The sequence below is a fragment of the Babylonia areolata genome, chromosome 7 (assembly GCF_041734735.1).
Source record: "Babylonia areolata isolate BAREFJ2019XMU chromosome 7, ASM4173473v1, whole genome shotgun sequence".
Lineage (NCBI taxonomy): Eukaryota > Metazoa > Mollusca > Gastropoda > Neogastropoda > Buccinidae > Babylonia > Babylonia areolata.
Window position 1 is genome coordinate 46295510 of NC_134882.1, and position 20000 is coordinate 46315509.

Sequence of the window (20000 nt, forward strand, 5' to 3'; positions counted from 1 at the left end):
ACACACACACACAGAGTCGCTGAAAACAGGATAGCACCGTGTTACCCATTTCCTGATCAGTTTTGGAACACATGATACACACTCACACACAGTAATGTGGAGAGTAAGAGAAAGTGACTGTGTGTCTTTGGTTGTCTACGTTTAGGTCCATCGCGACAAAATGCAAATCATTTTTGTTTGGTCAAAAAAGCAAACAATCAATCAATCAATCATTAAACTCAGTCAAGGAACCAACGGTATGTTTTGTTCTTAAGAAAGACACGTTACTCCAATTTTCTTCACCTCACCCAGGTCTGAATGGTGACCGAACTTGGGAAGGTTAATACGACGGAAGCAGAGGACCAGGCCACGACTTCCTGTGCTGAGCCCTAGACACAGTGGATATGAATTCACTGTCCCGATAGCTGAAAAAGGCTGTGAGACCTTTAACCTTTAACCTAAACCCTGTCTCCATATTTGGCCGATGATTTCACACTGAGAGACACCCAAGTTCTTTGACGTCCACTGAGACTGCTGCTGCACAATGTCAAAGGAGTCTTCAAGAAAAACAAAGACTGTTACCGCTCCACTTTCTGTGTCCGGGCAAACAAAAACAGAGATTCAGGGATCCTACCACAGTTACAAACGTTTTTTTCAGCATCGCTTTTGCAATTAACTAACCCACTCCCTTATCTACCACACAATCCCTAATACTTACCGCCCACTGCCCTCTCTCTCTCTCTCTCTGAAACCACCCATCTGTCACTCCTCTTATTATCTGTCCCCGAGTTCCTAATCAACCCCCCAACCCCGCTACACACTCACACACACACACACACACACACACGCACACACACACCTGCATCCTTTATACCCCCTCCTCTTCCTCCTACCCCTCCACGAGACTGTCTAATCCCCAAGTGTCAATTCCACCAGGGATCTGACCCGTCCATCTCTTTCTCAGCGGGACAAGCGACAGACAGACAGACAGACAGACAGACCGACAGACAGTCAAGATCTAAGTAGCAAAGTGAGTGACATCTGACCGTGTCCAGCGACTGACCAACCAGCTCAGCATCCCTGCCCTTCCTGTTGACCAGTGCCTGTGGACTGCAGCAGACTACCTACTATCCACAGGTCAGACAATCACTATTGTATACTTGAAGACAAAATTGGACTCGCTAAATCTTTGCGGAGCTGAGTTATCAAGACACTTGACGGCATACTTTTTTTTCTGTTGATCCACATGTTTATTATATATATATATATATATATATATATATATATATATATATATATATATATATATATATATATATTGCTGTGGTATCAGTTACATTACCAATATTACATAGTACGTGTGGCATACATCTTCAGGTAGGCTTTTGGGTCTGCATTTATTGAACCAGTTGGTCCGCTCCGTCTGTCTGTCTGGTCCTGTCTGTCTCTCTCTCTCTGCCTCTCGCTCACACAAACATTATGCTGAGCTTTGTTGTTTGTTTTTTCCCTTGATGTGTGTGTGTGTGTGTGTGTGTGTGGTGTGGTGTGGGGGGGTGGGTGTGTGTGTGTGTGTGTGTGTGTGGTGTGTGGGTGGTGTGTGGGTGTGGTGGTGTGTGTTTACTCGCTTCCGTTTCGAACAGATGCGAGACGGATGTTGTGTCCTCTCAGTCTGACGCTGTGTTATAATTGTGTACATCATACATGTATTAAGTATAACAACATTTATATGCGTATATGTTTGTGTGTCTCTTAGGACAACGGCAGATGTGTAAGTCGGGCCAAAGTGCTAATGTCTTCACCGTTGGAAAACAAAGATTCAGTTCATTTATTTTGTTCATTCATTCTCTCTCCTCCTCTCTCTCTCTCTCTCTCTCTCCTCTCTCTCTCTCTCTCTCTCTTCCACACACACACACACACACACACACACACACACACACACACACACACATTCCAACCCATTTTGCTCCCTACTCTAGTCAGCACCTTTGCTCTCCCTGTTCTCACAAGACCCGTCTTCATCACCTACTCTCAAGCCAGTGGGGAAAGCACAGAGAGAGGGGTGGGAAGCGAGGAGGGGGTCCCCCCCCCCCCCGCCCCATCCGCACGCCCCCCCCCCCCTCCCTCCCCACCGGCCCCCTCGCCCCCCATCCTTCCTCTGACCATCCCTCCTGTCTCTACAGACCAGCCGGCGGGACGGATGGACGGTCCAATAACAGGCCAGTGACAGGCGGCGGTACGGTGGCCCTGGGACTGATTGACCGACTGACCATCGCTCGCTTACCACCGCTGGTCAATGACCACACGGTCACCGACTGTCAGGGGCCACTCGATGGGCCGCCTTTCGATAGTGTTGAGGCTAGTGGTTTATGGTTTCTCACGGTGTGAGATGATGATGACAATGATGATGAATGATGATGATGATGATGATGAATAATTTCGTATCATCATTATCATATTATTATTATTATTTCTTTCATGAGTGCATGGGGAAATGCATAATAATTATTGCACTGCCAATATTTCACTGACTGGAATATACGAGATCATTTCAGTTCAGTTAACTACTTAAGGAGGCGTTACTGCGTTCAGACAAATCCGTATTTACACTACACACTAGCAGTGTGAGTGATGGCCTAGAGGTAACGCATAAAAAATCTGAGCGCGCTGGTGCGAATCACGGCTCTGCCGCCGATATTTTCTCCCTTCCACTAGACCTTGAGTGTTGGGTCTGGACGCTAGTCATTCGAATGAGACGATAAACCGAGGGTCCCCGGTGTGCAGCATGCACTTAGCGCGCGTAAAAGAACCACCGTCAACAAAAGGGTTGTTGAGGAGAGCAGTTCCGGAGTTTCACACAGAGAAATATGTTGTGATAAAAAGAAATAAAAATACAAATACAAAATACATGAAATGAGTGAACAGATGAATAGATAAGAATCGAAATGAATAAATAAATTAGATGAGAAAAAAAAAAGAAAAGAAGGGGAGAAAAGAAAGCGATAATGTTAGAATAAATATGATGATAACGTAAATGAATGAATAGACGAAATACACACACACACACACACACACACACAACACACACACACACGCGCGCGCGCGCGCGCGCGCGCGCGCCGTGAACAATATAGAAAGAACATAAAACACATAAAGAAAAAAAGAAGAAAAAAAAAAGCGTCTGCCATCCCGTCCATGTGCCTGTCTCGCAGTTGATAGCACCCTATCACGGCTTTACCATACCATAAATTATACGAAAATGTATTGCCATGCTCATTTTCTAATGTATATGGACGTGTTTTATTAGACTCAAGTTTTCACGTTCCTTCTCTTTCTCTCGTCTCCCCCTGCTATTCTTCATCGTCTTTTACCACAGCAAAATCATGAAAAACAACAACAAACAAACAAAAAAACACACCTGTACTCTATATTTCTTCCGACTGACCAATCAGCGCCCAGGAAAGGGCTTTGCTGCGATGCTGAAATGGCGAAGTGGATTAAACAGAGCTTGGACTTTTTTTTTTTTTTTTTTTTTATGTGCTGCGTTTATTATATCGTTACTGTACTGTATTTCACCGCCCCCCCACCCGGGGGGGGGGTTGTATGTTGTGTATGGTATTTGTTTTGGCTGTGGTTGCAGGCTGGGCTGTACCGTATGTGTTTGCTGGGCTGGCTGTCCGTGAGTTGTTGTGCGGCGGGGCTGTACCGTGAGGGTGTGTGCGGGGCTGGGCTGGACCGTGATGTGTTGTGCTGGCTTGGCTGTACAGGGATGTGTTTGGTGCTGGCTGGCTGTACCGTGAGTGGGTGGTGCTGGTTTGGCGTGGCGTTACGTTTGCACAGCTTGTAATGTATGCGATGCCGCCGTGCAGTGCAGTGCATGCTGGGGCAGGGCAGTGCCTCGTCGGTCGTGTCGTTCACGCCATGTCCGTGTCGTCTCATAATACCCCAATGCCATCTACCCTCATGTCAATCACGCAAGGAGACGTTCAGTTGCCGGAAGAAGACGACAAATCTTGAGCAAAGAAGTAAAAAAACTTTTCACGGCCATCGGGCAGGAATTCACACCCACGTGTTCAGGTTCGGCATGACAAAAGGCGGACCCAGTCCCTCGCCTTCCCCCCCCCAAAAACACAATCCAGATGTCCATCTGATAATTATAAAAAGTCGTGATGGATACGAAAATAGGGAGTGAAATGTGCCCTTTCAGGGGCGTTTTCATCTCAATCTACCTGCAGTATAGTGTACCTCGGTAAGTCTTCACTACGGCAAGGGCAAACGGCCCGAGGTGAGCAACCAGCATATTCAGGAACTCTAGAACCTACTTGCTGTTCTTCAACCCCGAAGAGGGCCAATGCGCCCTTACGACCTGCCAAGTTGACGACCCACGAAACAGCTATACATGGCGGACCCTTAAGTTGGTTCTTATGTTAGAGGAAAGGCGGCTTTTTTTATATGAGGTACAGATTAAAGCCGCTCGATATTTGAGGATGCAAGCTTACTAATCACAATTTAGTGTGTAAACGTGCACATATTGGGGCATTGTACAATAGTCGGACACGATTGACAACCTGAGGCCGTTTTGTGCTCTCCACCAATTCCCCCTCCACCCCCCCCCCACCCCCACCCCCTCAGTCTCGAAGTTTCCGCCACTGTGATCAAAAGGAAAACGAAGGTTCAGACGTTAGAGAGCATACACAGACGACTCCCCATATGTTTGACATACAGACGATGTCAGCTCCATGAACACAGCGCGTGTTTCTTGAAGGTGAGGTGTCCTTTATACGTTTCAGGGTAAGTTGTCCCGAGGCTTCCAACCACATGAAAAGGAGACTTGTCTTGAATATTGTTGGGGACACGACCAGGGCGGAAACGGGCATCGAGCCCTGATCACGCTGTGTATACTGGATCTAGAAATCTATCGCTATAACCATAAGACCTCGGCCACGCACAGTGCCTAGCAAGCGGATAGTAAAACGAGTTATTCCCCCCATTGGTCGATGGCCCCCACGGTCAAGCTGTTCATGGCTGCGTGAGAGGACTAGAGCGGGCTGTATGGACTGGGAATAGAGAGAATATTAACCGAAAGCACCAGATTTCTTGACAAAAATGAAGGTCATGCAACAAAAGCGAGGGGGAGAGAGTGACAAGAGAGAGGGTGGGCGCAAACACGTGGTGTATAGTGTTGTCTGTTGTGTATCTGCGCCTGGGAGAGCCTGTAGGTCTGATTTTATCTGGTGGTGATGGTGTGGGGAAGGGTGGGGGGGGAGATTGAGGGGAGGGAGGGGGTGGTGAGGGGGGGAGTCAGTCATATAAAAGCTAAGCTCAGGTTGCTAGCGGTTTCCAATGTCAGACGAGGTAGAACGGTTTGTCGACTGATGTCCTCATTATGAACGAAACATTAAATAAAAATATAAGCTCTAGATGAATACTATGAAAACAAACATATATAACAAATAGGAAGGCCGTGATGGATATACAGACGAAAGCCGTGTAAGGTGGAAAACAACATCGATTATGTTGCTAATAGAATAAGAATAAACGGATTCAGATGGCAGCGGTATAATCTATTACTGGCTCGGCGCAACAATACACATCAGCTCTGCCGGCCGAAAAAAATATGAAGATGAATCAACAAACCAACACCGTACGGCATCTGCGCCAACAACAGCTGCTGCTCAAACACAACGCATGATAACAAGAACCTAAAACAAAAAAAAAAACATAAAAACATATCATGGACAACAATAGCAAGCAAAAACAACAGCAATATAATAAGAAAACGACAAAACTAAACAACACACACACGCACACTCAGAACATCAGAATACACACTGACACAACACAGACACACACACACACACACACACACCACACACACACACCCACACACCAGACACACACACACACACACACACATCAGCATCATCATCACATCATCAGCTCGTCATCAACTTCATCATCTTCATCATCACAAACATCCAATAGCAATATAAAAATAACTAACTAGACAAAAACAACACACAGACCATACAGCACAGACACAGACACTAACACCTACGCAAGCACATGCATTTGACGCATACACATACACACAGAGGACGTTTAAAGAGGAAGTACAGGAATGTACTAGTTATGAATATAGAACGTGAGTGGGGCTCCCAAAGAAAACAGCATCATTTCCTATTTCATGAGTTGTGTTTTTTCGATTTGTTTGTTAAAAACTAACTGTAACCTATGAATTGTAGGCAGAGTTGAGAATATTCAGGGAAGAAGAGAGAGAAAGAGAAGAGAGAGGGGGGGGTATGAGAGAGAGAAAGGCGAAAAGACACAGATATTGAAGAGGAGAGACAGGAAGAGGCAAGTTAGACAAATACGGAGAAGAAGAGAGGACAGAGAGACAGAAGGCAGTTTTCGACGATTCAGGGAAAAAAAGAGAGTGTGGGAAGAGAAACAAGTGACAGACCAGACAGAGACAGAGACTACATGCAGGAGAACAGAACACATCAGAGAGACAGAGAGTCAGGGAGAAACAGAGAGATTAGAGGAGTGCGACAAAAGTCAAAGAAACAACACAAGAAAAAGACAAAGAAAAAAGAGATAAAGAAAGAAAACTAAAAGCAAAAGAGACGGCCACGTACTGGTATGAAAAAAAAAAAAGACCACAAAAAGACGAAAAGGAAAACGTAACCTCCATACAATTTTGAAGTGGGTTGGGGGGGTGCGTTGGGGGGGGGGGGGGGTCAGGGGGGGGCATTACTTCAGCTCCCCTCTGTTCTGATGCTCCATCAGCAAATGTTTCCATCGTCGAGACGTAAAGAGAGCTATGGGGCGGCTCGAGAACAACCAAACCGGTGCAGTGCTCTAGAATTGTACCAGCTACAATTGCGTGTTTACCAGGCTTTTTGTTTCTTCCTTTTCTTTTCACAGCAATCGCAAATGTAGTTTGCTCATTTATTTGGATAGTTTTAAACCATTTCAATATCGACCTCTCTCGCCCAATCTAACATGTGAGGTCTGTGACAAATTGATTTCACCACAACACACCTAACACACACACTCACACACACACACACACACACAAAACACACCACACAAACCACACTTCAGAGAAAGAAGAAGAGAGAAGAGAGAGAAAAGAGAAGCCGCGAAAAAAATGAAAACAACCATATTTTAAACATATAATTTACACAAAAAGGATATGTCCAAACAAAAAAGAAAATAGAAACAAAACGAACATGGAGCTACTTAAAGAACGAAGATTGAAGACAACGGTGACAATAACAAGATTGATATATATAAGGACAAGAAGAAGAAGAAGAAGAAGAAGAAGAAGAAAAAGTGACGCTAACTACTACTTACTACTACTCCAGGATAATGGCCCCAACACCACTTATATCACGAGTGACAAAAGTTTACTGTTGTGACCAACACCAAAGTTGACTGCTGGGTTACCAACGGTTCCCATGTTACCATGGGTAACATTTTACAGCTTAGCCTGTTGTTAAAGGACTATGATTCACAAACTGGGCAAAATTGCACTGCTCTTTTGTGCTGCAGCCTTGTGGGCTAGTTGGCTATTGGAACATCCCCAATGCCGCCGCCCGAAGACCCTCTTGCCGAAGAGACTGGGATATGACGTGGCAAACACTCTCCACTGTAATAAATTCTTAGTCCAACAATAGTCGGGACAACAGTTACCTCTTCTGCTGTCCTGATGGTCATAGTTCCAACACACTGACTATCATACAATGATAATGGCAGGAATAAGGAAAGAAAAAAAATACAAGATGATGAAAAACTTTAGAATTGTATAATAAAGCAGAAAAATACAGAAAAGAATGCATCAATAAATAAGCTTCTTCTTCTTCTGCGTTACTCTTATGCACAGGAGTGGCTTTTTACGTGGACGACCGTTTAACCAGCCCCGCCATGTAGGCAGCCTTACTCCGTTTTCGGGGGTGTGCAATGCTGGTATGTTTCCTTGTTTGATCCATAACCCACCGAACGCTGACATGATTACAGGATCCTTTTAACGTGGGGTATTTTGAGCTTTCCTTCTGCTTGCATATACACACGACGGGTTCAGTCCTAGCATGTCTTACCTATGGTTGATCTGGAGATCGTAAAAATCTCCAAACCCGTTACCCACCAGCGCCCGTCACCTATTCGAACACGTGACCACTCAGATTTGACAAGCCCAACCTTTAACGCACTCGGCTATGGCGCCCGTCAATAAATAAGCAAAACAATAATGTGTAAAAAAAAAAAAAAATAATACTAATAATAAACAAATTAACCACCAATAAACAAATGAATAAACACTGAACAAGCATTTAGATTTATACAGCAGCAGCGCGCATTGCATTGCTTTTTTTATTCTTCCTTCTTTTTTTTTCATCATGAGAACGTTTTCTGACGACAGATTTCGCCCCCACCCCACCCCACCCCTCTCTCGGTCCCGCCACCCACTCACCTACCCCACCCAACCCCCAAAGGCTTCAATTATGAGGGTACCAACCCTGGAGTTTTCTCTTCCCGATATTCGCTGCTGCTTGCTCAAACAACCCTAATTGTAGGTGCTTTATGGAAATCCCAGATAGCCACCACGAAATAGACTAGATGATGCGGGAACTGCGTTAAACCTCTTCCCTCCAAACCCCCCCAGATACTCTTGAAGAGCTTACTCCTCAAGTAATTGTTTCATTTGTTTTCCCATCCCCCCAGTAACAAGAATGAGTTTGTTTTTTTTATCGAAGTAACTCGCGGATTAATTGGTTCATCAACATTTCCCCTGTAATGTTTGGTTGCTAATGATTTACAAAGTGACTTTGCTGGTTAATTGTGGTCCAATTCCACATTTTCCTTTCCTCCCCAATTAGTGTATGATTTTTTAAACGAAATAACTTGGCTGTTAATTGTTCAATTCAAAATTTCCCAGTTAGTGTATGATTTTTTTTTTTTAGAAAACGACTTGGTGTTAATTGTGGTCAATTCAACTTTTCCCAAGTAAGTGAATGATTTTTGTTTTTCGAAACTGGACCGGGTCCGAGAAATGTTGCAATTCAACTATTATTTTCTACAGAAGTGTAAAGATTTTTGTTGTCTTTATACAAAATGACTTGTGTGATTGTGTGCGATTCAACGTCGTATCCCGCTTGGATAAAGCACAAGATGAATCGATGGATAGCCTAGATACAATAATGAAACAGGTGACATTGAGAAGAAGATTGGGATGCAAAGTAAAGTAAGTTAGGGGAGAGTGGAGAGAATAAGAAAACGATTGAAGGAAAGAATAATAGACAGAATTAAGAAAGAAAGAAAGAAAGAAACACAGTGGGGAGGAACAATGGAAAAGGAAGGACCAGAAAGAATAAAAGCAAGATAAAAGGAGTGAATGGTTGGTATGAAAAAAACAAAACAAAAATAAAAAACCCAAAACAAAAAAAACAAAAAAAAAAAACAACCACCCACTTCAATCTCCAAAAAACTTTCCATACTTTTTCAAATTATATTTTGGTATTCGTCCATCAATATGACTGGCCTGAATTGCAATCAATCATGATGATAGAACAATGTATTCGTGTGTGTGTGTGTGTGTGTGCGTGTGGGGGGGGGGGGGGGGGGGGGGGGGGGGGAGAGGGGAAAGGGGGAGGGGGAACATAAAAAGGGGGAGGGGGGGGCGTGGGGGAGGTCGGGGTTGTGTGTGGTCGTTGTGTGGTGGTGGGGGGGGGGGGGGGGGAGGGGGGGGTAACGTGTGGTGATCCTACGGGATTATGTCTTGATCTTGCTGAACATGCAGAAAGAATTTCACACGAAGCTTTTTTTTTTTTTTTTTTTAATTTTTTTTTTGTTTTTTGTTTTTAAATTTTTCCCCCCCCCCCCCCCCCCCTCCACGTTCCCCCCCTTTTTTTTTATGATAAAAATAATTCTTCTCTAAACCCTGTTTTTTTTTTTTGGTTTTTTCCAAAGGCCCTAGCCCCTCCCTATTTTTTCGGCAAGCCTACACCCAAAACGACTGATCGTTAAACCCCTTTGGAAATATCTCCCCCAGCCTATCAAAAATGCCCGTTGGCGGCAAAACATCGTTTGGGAGTTATGAAAATCTGCCAACACCGCATTATGGATTTCAGATCACCAAAAGCAACATGAGCTCTTTCATCATCTTCAGAAGAAAACAATGCGAAAGAGAGAGAGAGAGAGAGGGGTGGAATGTGACGCTCATGCCTTGTGCCGGAACACTCCACAATTGTGAAAGAAACACGGCATCCCAAGCACGTCCAAGAAGTGAGGGATCATCAGAAAGAAGGATTGCTGGGATTTCCCCGGCCCCACTCCTGGCGTGAACAAGTTTTATGCCTGTGCTTTCCACTGTCACTTCAAGCCGGCGCTTGGGCGCAAATCCCCCGTTAACATTCCCCGTGGCTTTCTGGGTCTTTGTCTCCTGTCTGTCTGTCCTCTTTGTCTGGTTTTCGCTGGCTTGTCCCAGTTGAGTTTCTCGCTCTCTCTCTTCTCTCTCTCTCTGTGAACCCATATCACTCATACCTACACACGCACATGCACACATCACACAAATAAGCATGAAAGAAGTGAAAAGGCAGGAAAAGAAAGGAGACACAACGAACAGAGCTACAGATTCCATGCTATATTCAAGTAGACTTTCTTTTTTATGTATTCTTATTATTTATGTAATCATTTGATTATCATTTCTTGAAGCCAAGTTTTCAAATGTTGGCTTAGTTGGTTATATTTTTCATTCCTGGAGAAGGTGCTTTTGTGTGAGAGTGGAGTTTCACCTGACAGTTCTGATCAGGCTGTTTTTGACTAATGCCATTTAGGGGTGGGGTATGGGAACGGTGAGATTAATACTCACGAAATAAATTTCTCGCCACGACACCCTTTTTTTATCCCGCATTAAAGCCTTTCTGTGCTCTCGAGTGCGTTGACACGCTTGCAAGCAACATGACCTGGTTCGATTGAAAGCCTGAAGAATTACCTCCCATCCAATAGAAAATACCCCTGTGGGAACAAACTAAGCGATGGGGGATAAAATAATCTGCTATCACCGGCTACACAGACATTACGATGCGGATCAACAAATCAACAAGCGCTTTTATCATCTTCAGCGAAGAAAAATAGAGAGAGAAGTTTTGAGTTGCATGCCTTGTTCTGAATCCACGTTCAGAATTGTGAAAGAAGACCACGCGCCCAAGCACAGTCCAGAGAAGTGAGGGGATCATCAGAAAGATAGGACGTGCTGGGGATTGCCCCTGCCCCACTCCTGGCGTGAACAGTTTTAAGCCCTGTGCTTTCCACTGTCCACTTCAAAGCCTGCGCTTGTCGCAAATCCCCGTTAACGTTCCCTCTGCGTTTCTGTTCTTTGTCTGGCCGGTCTGTCGTCTCTTTGTCTGTTTGCTGGCTTCCCAGGTGAGTTTCTCTCGCTCATCTCTCTCTCTCTCCTCTCTCTCTCTCACTCTCTCCTCTATGAACCCACACACACATACATACACAGGCACACAAGCACACACAACACATAATAAACATGAAAAGGAAATGGAAAAATCACGAAAGATTGAGTTACAACTAACATCGCTACAGATTCCATGATTATCAAGAATACTTGCTGTTTAAGTAGTCCCTTATATTTATTAGTCATTTTGATTACAGTTCCTTAGCACGGTGTCATGTTGGCGGATTGTGGTTATATTGTCATCCTGGAGAAGGTGCGTTGTGTTAGACTGGAGTTTCACCCGGACATTCTGAGCAGGCTGGTATGTGACTAATTCCATTATGGTGGGTTGATGGAAACTTCGAGATTAATACGCACGAAATGAATTTCCTCGCCACGCCCTTTTTAAATCCTCATTTAAGCCTTCTGTGCGCCCCGGATGCCTTGACACTCGTGCAAGCAACATGACTGGATCGATTGAACTCCTGAAGAATTGACCTCCCACTCTAGCGAAAATTCCCTGTGGGCAAAAAACAAATTCGAAGGATATATAAAATCTGCTTAGCACCGCTACACAACCAGTATGGACGGGATCACAAAAGCAACATGATCTCTTCCCGCAGTGTCAGGGAAGGAAAGAAAGAGAGAGAAAGAAAGGAGAGAGAAAAAAAAACGAAACACTTTTGAGCGTTCATGTGCCTTGTTGTCGATCACGTCAAATGGTGAAGAAGACGACTCATCTCCAAGCACGTCCAGTAAAGTGAGGGATCATCAGAAAAAATTGCTGGATTTCCCCTCCCCACTCCTGGGCGGTGAACAGTTTTAAGCCTGTGGCTTTCCACGTGTCCACGTCTAAGCCAGTGCTTGTCGCCAGTATCCAGGTTTCATTTCTCTCTTTCCTTCCTCTCAGTTCCTCTATTTTGGACCCTTGTATACACAAGCATGCGTGTACGTGTGTGTGTGTGGGTTGTGTGTGTGGTGTGTGTGTGGGCGCGCGCGCGCGCGCACACTCAGCACACACACACACACACACACACACACACACACTCACACGCGCGCGCGCGCGCGCGCGCTCGTTACAGTGAGCATGAAAAGAAGGGAAAAGGCATCGAAAAAAAAGAGACACAACTAGCATAGCCCCAGATTTCAAAGCAATAAAGCGAGAACAGCTTTTTCTTATTCATTTTGATTACTGAACTTTTTTTAGTTATTTTGATCTAATTTATTTATTATCTAGACTATCGAGACAGCACGTTTTCTTATTCATTGATTTACGAACTTTTTTTATTTTATTACTAATTGATTTATTTATCTATTTAGTTACGCCTATCATTCGCGGGAGCACGTTTTCGATTGCTGATTGCCGTGTTCCCTTTTTTTGTTTCTTTGTTTTTTTCATCCCGAGAAGGTGTATTTGTGGGGTTAAGCCTTGAAGTTTTCCCCCTGAAGTTCTGGGCATGCTGCGTGACTGATTCCCATTGAGGGGTGTATATCATGCTCCCAATTGATACTCGCGGAACATTACCCGGCCAAGTGTTCGTTGCTAATCCTCGGTAAAGCCTTTCGTTTTCCGGATCTCGGCAAGCGTACAAACAACACGAACTGACGAGTGGAATTCTAGGTAATCATCTCTCCACGCCAGCGAAAATGCCCCAGTGGGCCAAGCAGTCGTGGAGATATGATACATCTCTGCATTCAACCGGCTACACAGACAATTATGGATTCGGATCACAAAAGCAATCAATCTCTTTCCTCATCGTCAGGAAGAAGAAAGAAAGAAGAGAGAAAAAACAACAACCACAACTACAACACTACACAAAACCACTCTGAGCGTTCAGGTCTTGTTCTAGTCACTGTCAGAATTGTGAAAGTGACCACGTCAACCCAAGCACGTCCAAGAAGTGAGGTGAATCATCAGAAAGATGGACGTGCTGGGATTTCCTTTCCCTTCCCCACTCCGGCGGTGAACATTTTAAGCTGGCTTTTCCACGTGTCAAAGCAAAGCCTGCGCTTGTCGCCATCCACGTAAACAGCCCCCGATGTTTCTGTAGTCAGTCCGTTTCTGTCTCGTGGTCATGGTGAGACTGGCGGACCCGTTGCAGTCTCTCTCTGCTCTCTCTCTCCTCTCTCGCCTCCTCATCTCTCTCTCTCTCGCTTTCTCTCCTCCCTCCCGCTCCCTGTCACATCCACACACGCACACACACACACACACACACACACTCACACTCAAACACACACACTCAAGCATTTAAAAAACTTCGCACGGTACAGAAGAAGAGCACAACAAACAGAAACTACTACGGTGTCACGCAAATATCGAGAACAGTTTTTTGGTGTGTTCTTGGTTCGTTTATCCTTTCTCCTTTTTTTCTCGCCTTCCCACGAGCACGTTTTAGTGGTGGCCTGATGGTTGTTGGTTTCGCATTCTTGTTTTGCGTTGTCCATTCCCTAGAAGGTGCTTTTGTGGGTCAGTCCTTTGAAAACCACACCCTCCCTCGCCCCCATTCCCCTGACATTCGGAGCAGGCGCCTTGACTAATTCCATTGAGGGGTGGTTTAATGGCACTCCCAGAATTACCGTCAATGAATGGAATTAATCTGAACGAAGCTGGAAATGCTTTGTTCCCCCTAGCCCCGTGCGCCAATCCTTCTCCCCCTCCTCACACCCCTCCGCCCCGCCCCGTCCACCCGCCCTTTATTTCCGTCAATACGCCAACAGAGCTTTCCCCGATCTTGTGCGTTCATGTACTTCGTTACGGGTAATCGGGTGGTGCTGACGGACGATTTCCGGGCATGTCTGGCGATCGAGGGGGTGCGGTCTAAGTATTCTTTACCTCAATCTTATTTACTGTGACCTCACGTAACTTAATATATTGATAGAGAAAATACATTTAGGTTACTGAAATAACGTTTTGTCCAGTCCACCGTTGTTGTTTTTTGGTGTTGTTGTTGTGTTGTTTTTGTTCTCTCTCATCGCTCTCTCCGCTCTCTCTTCGCTCTCTCTCGCTGTCCCTCTGGCCGCGCTGTTCTGCCTGTCTCCCTGAGTCCATTCACTCTACGACTCCCTTTCCCGCCCTCGTGTACGTCCGTTTCTCGCTTTCTCCCCCTCCCCGCGCCCCCCTGGCAAACACTCACACACACACACACACACCACACACACTCACACACACACACACACACACACACACGCACATCAAACAACACACACACACACACACAACACACACTCAGCACTCACACACACACACTCTCTCGTCTCTCTCCTCGTGCTTGTGCCTCTCTCTCCGCCCTAACCTCTGCACTACATCAACAACAACCATCTCGCGAACACTTACCTTCTATCGTATGTGCCGAGTCAGAGGGGGCCAGAGACGGCCGGCGAGGCGTTAGCAGATGAAATGCTTGGTCTGATACCAGAAGAATGGAAAAAGAAACGCATTGAGTGCCCAGACCAAGAGATTCATCAAAATATGAATTCATTGAGACGCAGGCGGAGACAAACAACAAGTGCTGCGAGCGTGGGTGCGAGTTTCTATGTCAGTGGTTCTATTATGTTGGTTGGTGGGGTTCGGGGGGGTGGGGAAGTAACGAGGGCGTGCGAGTAGGGGTGAGGTGGGGGGAAGGGGTGCGGGGAGGGGGGGGTTATGAATGTCACGTTTTAGTGTGGTGTGTGTTGTGTGTGCGCGCGTGCAAACGTGTGTGTGTGTGTGTGTGGCGGCGTGCGTGCCGTGCGTGCGTGCGTGCGTGCGTGCGGTGCGTCTGCGTGTGTTGTGTGTTGTGTGTGTGTTGGGTGGGTGCCTCGATGTCAAAAGTGAGACTAAATAATCTCTCGTATTCTCATTAGTTATCTGTTAAGTGTAGGCAATGAGTGAATTGGGGAAAAAAAGGGGTTTCAAATAAAAGATGCACGGCAAACAGAGAGAGAAAATTAGAGAGTGGAGAGAGGAGAGAGAGAGAGAGAGTGAGAGAGAGAGAAGGGAGAGAGGAGAGAGAGAGAGAAATGCAGAGAGATACATAGAGATATACAATAACAAGAACAAGAACAAAACGTGTTAATCGCCAGGCCTCCGGCCGGCTAGAAAGAGGTCAAAAGTACACAAAATGGTGGATCACTCAACCACAACAAAATGTAAAATACGTACTAACTTAACCTGTATAAACAAAAGTGCTTCTCGTGCATTACTAGTAATGAATTCTAACTTTCATCATTGTTGTCACAGAATTCCTGTCATTAGAGATATACGGAGGGAGAGAGAGGAGGTACAGGAGAGAGATGCAAAAGAGATACAGATATACTATAGATAGTATATATATATAGATATATATATATATAGATATATATATATATATATATATGTGTGTGTGTGTGTGTGTGTGTGTGTGGTGTGCGTGTGGTGGCTGTGTTGTGTGTGTGTGTGTGTGTGTGACACGGAGATGCAGAGAGATTATATATATATAGAGAGAGAGAGAGACACACAACAACACAAACACAGCAGAGAGAGAGAGAGAGAGAGAGAGAGAGAGAGGAGAGAGAGAGAGAGAGAGAGAGAGAGAGAGAGGATTGATTCAGACAGACAGACAAACATGCAAACAGACACTTTAGAGAGATACAGACAAGCAGAAAGAGGCAGAGGGGAAAGGAAACGTCACGCTTCAAGGACAGAGACAAATGAGCAACGCGAGACCAGAGCGAGAAGATTTATTTAAAAAACAAAAAAACCAAAAAAAAAAAAAAAACAACACCCGAACCCCTAACTGGTGCCCCCCTCATCCCCCCTCCACCTTCCACGCCTCTATTTCATCCCCCCCTCACCCCTCACCCCACACCCCCCCCCCCGGCCCCCCCCCCCAAAACCCCACCCACCTGAGCCCCCTCCCTGTGGACCCTAACATTTTTTGCCTCCTTATCCCTGGGGGGAAAGAAAAGAAGGGGCCATATTTTAAAAGGGATTTCCACCTCTTCTTGGTCTCCCAAACCGAGCCCACAGCATGAGATGCGGAGCGGGAGCCAAAAGGAAGGCAACAGGCGGCACGCCCCCGTAAACGAAGCAAGAGACAGAAAAAGACTTAAAACAGCAATCCCGCAAGCCCAAACCCTTAAACGCGGGGCCCCGACCAAAAAATGCAAAGGACACACCCCACATCAGCGCAGCCGACGCACCCCCAAACAAACAACAACAACAACAAACCACTACACACACCACAACCATACACGGGCGATTTGGATCCCGTGCACCTCCTCCTCCTCTACCCCCCCCCCCTCCACACACACACCACACACAACACAACACAACACAACACACACACACACACACACACAAACACACCAAACACCCCTCCTCCCCTTCTCCTTCTCCTACCCTTCTATTCCCAACCTTAGTCTCTGACCACAACACACACAAAACAAAACACCCCCCAAACACACCACACACACACAACACAAACCCAACAAAACACACACAACGCAACACACACACACCAACACACACACCCCCAACAACACAAAAAAAAACACACACACACACAACACACACAACCCCCCCCCTTTTTTTCTCCCCCTCTATTCCCAAACCAAAATTCTCGGGCCCAAACACACACACACACACACACACACACAAAACCCCGCCCCCCCACCCCAAAAACACACCGCCCCCCCCACCACACACATACACACACACGCACACACACACACACACACACACACAAGAAAGAAAGAGGGAGAGAGGAGAGAGTCCTTACCAGTATACTGGTGACAATGTTGACGCTCTGGGTCTTGGTTTTGTTGTTTACTGGGGCCGGCCGGTGCCAGTTGTCTGACTGGCCTTGCAGCAAGCCTCGCTCCGAGTGCCACTCCCCCGTCTGGCATCAAAGTCAGTCAGTCTGTCAGTCAGTGTTATTGTCGTCAATACGGGCGCAATGCCCGATTGCTAACGAAAGCGTTGGACATTCAATCTGAGGGTCCCGGGTGCGAATCTCCGTAACAGCATCTGGTGGGTAAAGGGTGTGGAGATTTTTTTTTTTTCCCCGATCCCCCCAGGTCAACATCTTGTGTCCAGACCTGCTTGTGTCTGAACCCCTCTTCGTGTATATACACAAGCAGAAGATAAAATACGCCCGCTTAAAGACCATGTAATTCACGTCAGCATTCGGTGGGTTATGGTAAGCAGAACATACCCAGCATGCACGCCCCCACCAAACGGAGTATGGCTGCCTACATGGCGGGGTAAATAAACAAAATGGTCGTGCACGTAATGTGTTAATGTCTTTATACGTACACGTGTGCGTGACTGAAACCTGATTGAATGACACAGTGAAACAGATGGTGAGCGCCTCAATGGCAGCTTTCAGTCGGCTCTACCCTGGTGCAAATGATCCGAGTTTGTAAAGCTCTTAGAGCTTGGTCTCTGACCGAGGATAGGCGCTGTATAAGTATCCTCCTCCTCCTCCCCTCAGTTTAAGACGGCAGGTTTACTGCAACATAAACCAACTGCACTCTTCCCCTAATGAAGCGATGAAGCCAATTGATCAAAATGCGCCCGATTATGTAAAAAGCAAAGAGGAAAGATAAACGAAATACAAAAAAAAAAAAAAAAAAAAAAAAAAGGACATGTCGGAAGAACAAATATGGTAAGGATAAGTACGCAAATAAGTAAATACATAATTAAGATATACGTCATCGAATACAAGAGTAAAACATCAATTCCACCCAAAATGTATTATTTGCATATATCATAATATATGTATATACTTTCTTTGCTCACCAATAAACCATGTACAAATTGTACAATCATTTTACTCAACATCTTGGAGTATTAAGATTTAACTTTCCCCAGTTTTAAATTTTTTTTAACAATGTTTTATATATTGGTTCCAGTTAAAGGTAAACATGGCAACCATTTTTCTTGAACTGTCAAATGACCATCTTACGTAAGTCAATTTTACCTCAAAGAAAAATTTTGAGGAGGATTAGCAAACCAAGAACTGGATCTGTAATCATAGCAGTATGGAAACCATATACATTTATACTTTTTTTTCACGAATTTCTGAAATCGCACAAAGAGTGATCGCCTCGCCAGAAAATACGCTCGATACAATTATCGCTATTCACTACCATTCCGAATTCGTACACCTGACCTCTGGACATACCTTGTGAGGTCCCTTGTCCAGACTGACCGTGACGATGTCCAGTTTGTAATCCTTCCGGTACCCACGTCTGTCAAACTGCACGTGACCGGTCAGTCCCTCGAAACTGATCTGCACGTGCAGATAAGATAAGATAAGATAAGATAAGATAAGATAAGAATAACTTTATTATCTCCAACTGGAGAAATTTGGTCAGGTGCATTATCACAACATAGACAAGTAAACAACATGGGGACCATAACTGTAAAAGTCAACAACAGCTTTTACGAATATTACGAAGACACAAATGTAAAAAAATATCACATACACCGTTTCATACATACATCCACACACTGCAGGTAATAACTGGTTTTCTTAATGTAAAAACAGAAAGAATTAAGAAACATTATTTTGAATATAATTATAAGCATAGCCTACTATATTGCACATTGATTGTAACAGACAGATAAGATAAGAATAAAGATACATTGCGGAAAACCACAACCAGATAATCAGCACACACCCGCACCCACCTACCCCCCACCACCCCACACACGCGGTTTACTTGATTAATCAAGAGTAATAAACATATGTTCTCAAATAAAAGCATTTCACATACTCGCTTTTAAAACACTGCAATTAATGATTACATTGTAATTATTAACATAAATGTATTTAGAATAATGACGTTAGCATTAGACATATTCCATTGTACCTTCATTCTGCATATTGCACATTATTCATCCTGCATATTGCACATTCATTATAACCAATTGTCACGTTTTTAAGCTCAGTAAACACCCAGACACACACACACACACACACACCCAGACACACACACACACAATTAGAACAAGGACAACCTATCATGCTCGGACTTTCACACGGTCCTCACTGAGAGTGCGCGAGCGCAGCGCACACACACCACACCACACGACACCACACACACACACACACACACACATTACAGACAACCACTCAGGACACCCCAACACACACACACACACACACACACACACTACAGTTCTCAAGAATTTAAAAGGTGGATTGAACGTGGAATAAAAGTCTTCAGAAGCTCTTGGATTTCAACTTAAAAAGTTCTGCATGGCAATAGCTCATAATACTTTGCTAAAATAATGGGTGTCGTCAGTTGCTATCTGCCTGCTTTTTTTAAACCACTCGACTTTCATACAGGCTCCTGCATACTAGCTTGTTTGCTACTCCCACAATTTTACTGCATACACTCATGACATCATTCAAAACACGCTTACTCCTCTCTCCCAAACTTCCATACCAGCACATAAATGAAACTGTGAGCACGGACTCGATACAACATCACAATAACTTGAAGAATAGTTGAATTTATACCAACATTTCTAAGCTTCCGTAAACAAAAAAAAATTTAGATTGACATTTCTTATGAATGGAATTAACATTTCTGTCAAAAGTCAGCTTAT

The 20000-nt window shown here is 44.9% G+C and overlaps 1 protein-coding gene across 1 annotated transcript in view; it reads right to left on the bottom strand.

The window, feature by feature from the left end:
- Positions 1–20000, bottom strand: part of LOC143283856 (glutamate receptor-like) — a 420866-nt gene that overhangs the window by 101539 nt on the left and 299327 nt on the right. The window contains exons 6-7 of the mRNA XM_076590233.1: positions 18568–18675; positions 17161–17280 (exon numbers count right to left, since the gene is read on the bottom strand). Of these exons, the coding sequence (XP_076446348.1) occupies positions 17161–17280; positions 18568–18675 (228 nt within the window). The remainder of the gene's footprint in view (positions 1–17160; positions 17281–18567; positions 18676–20000) is intronic.